This window comes from Rhincodon typus, chromosome 6 (genome assembly GCF_021869965.1).
Source record: "Rhincodon typus isolate 14 chromosome 6, sRhiTyp1.1, whole genome shotgun sequence".
NCBI classification, from domain to species: Eukaryota; Metazoa; Chordata; class Chondrichthyes; order Orectolobiformes; family Rhincodontidae; genus Rhincodon; species Rhincodon typus.
In genome coordinates this window covers 18,503,160-18,503,734 of record NC_063337.1, presented here as the reverse complement: position 1 = coordinate 18,503,734, position 575 = coordinate 18,503,160, and the positions used below count along the sequence as shown (strand labels likewise).

Here is a 575-nt window from a genome sequence, read left to right as displayed (position 1 = left end):
TTCTCCTTTGTCCTCCAGAGTCTTAAGTGTTCCCTATGTCAATTACCCTGCCTAGAAAAGTATCCTTCTATAAAACAGGACCCACAACACAAAAGCCAATTCTTTATTTAAAAAGATGAAATTTCAGGTGAATATGCCCAAAAATTACATTTAACTGCAATTACCATTGCTGGAAAATAATCATTGCTGTAGTCAAAAGGACTACAATTAAAAAAATTTAAAAAACAATTATTTTCCATGATTTGAATTTTGCCAATTGAAAAGTACTTTTTAAACCCCCCACAAAAGACATACAGGAATATGCCTTCAATAATTTTCAGGATTCTTGAGTTCCATTTTTGACTGCTACCCATCATTCTGAATTTAAAAATAAAAAAAACTTCAACGGTTTAATTAAATATCTTACAACCCTTCTCCAGGTCCTGTGGCCAGCTCCTACTCAACAGAACTTGATTGGGGATAACATATCTAGGTTAGGACAGTTGTGCAATATTTAGATTCTCTTCCTGCCTTCAACAGGCCAAAGTCTATGGGCTAGTTGGCCTTAATTATCCAAGCAGAACAAATCAGGGTGA

At 34.8% G+C, this 575-nt stretch overlaps 1 protein-coding gene across 1 annotated transcript in view; it reads right to left on the bottom strand.

Annotated features, from left to right (window-relative positions):
- Nucleotides 1-345: 345 nt before the first annotated feature.
- Nucleotides 346-575, bottom strand: part of LOC109937704 (transmembrane protein 131-like) — a 25,078-nt gene continuing 24,848 nt past the window's right edge. The window contains exon 12 of the mRNA XM_048597896.1: nt 346-357. Within this exon, the coding sequence (XP_048453853.1) occupies nt 346-357 (12 nt within the window). The remainder of the gene's footprint in view (nt 358-575) is intronic.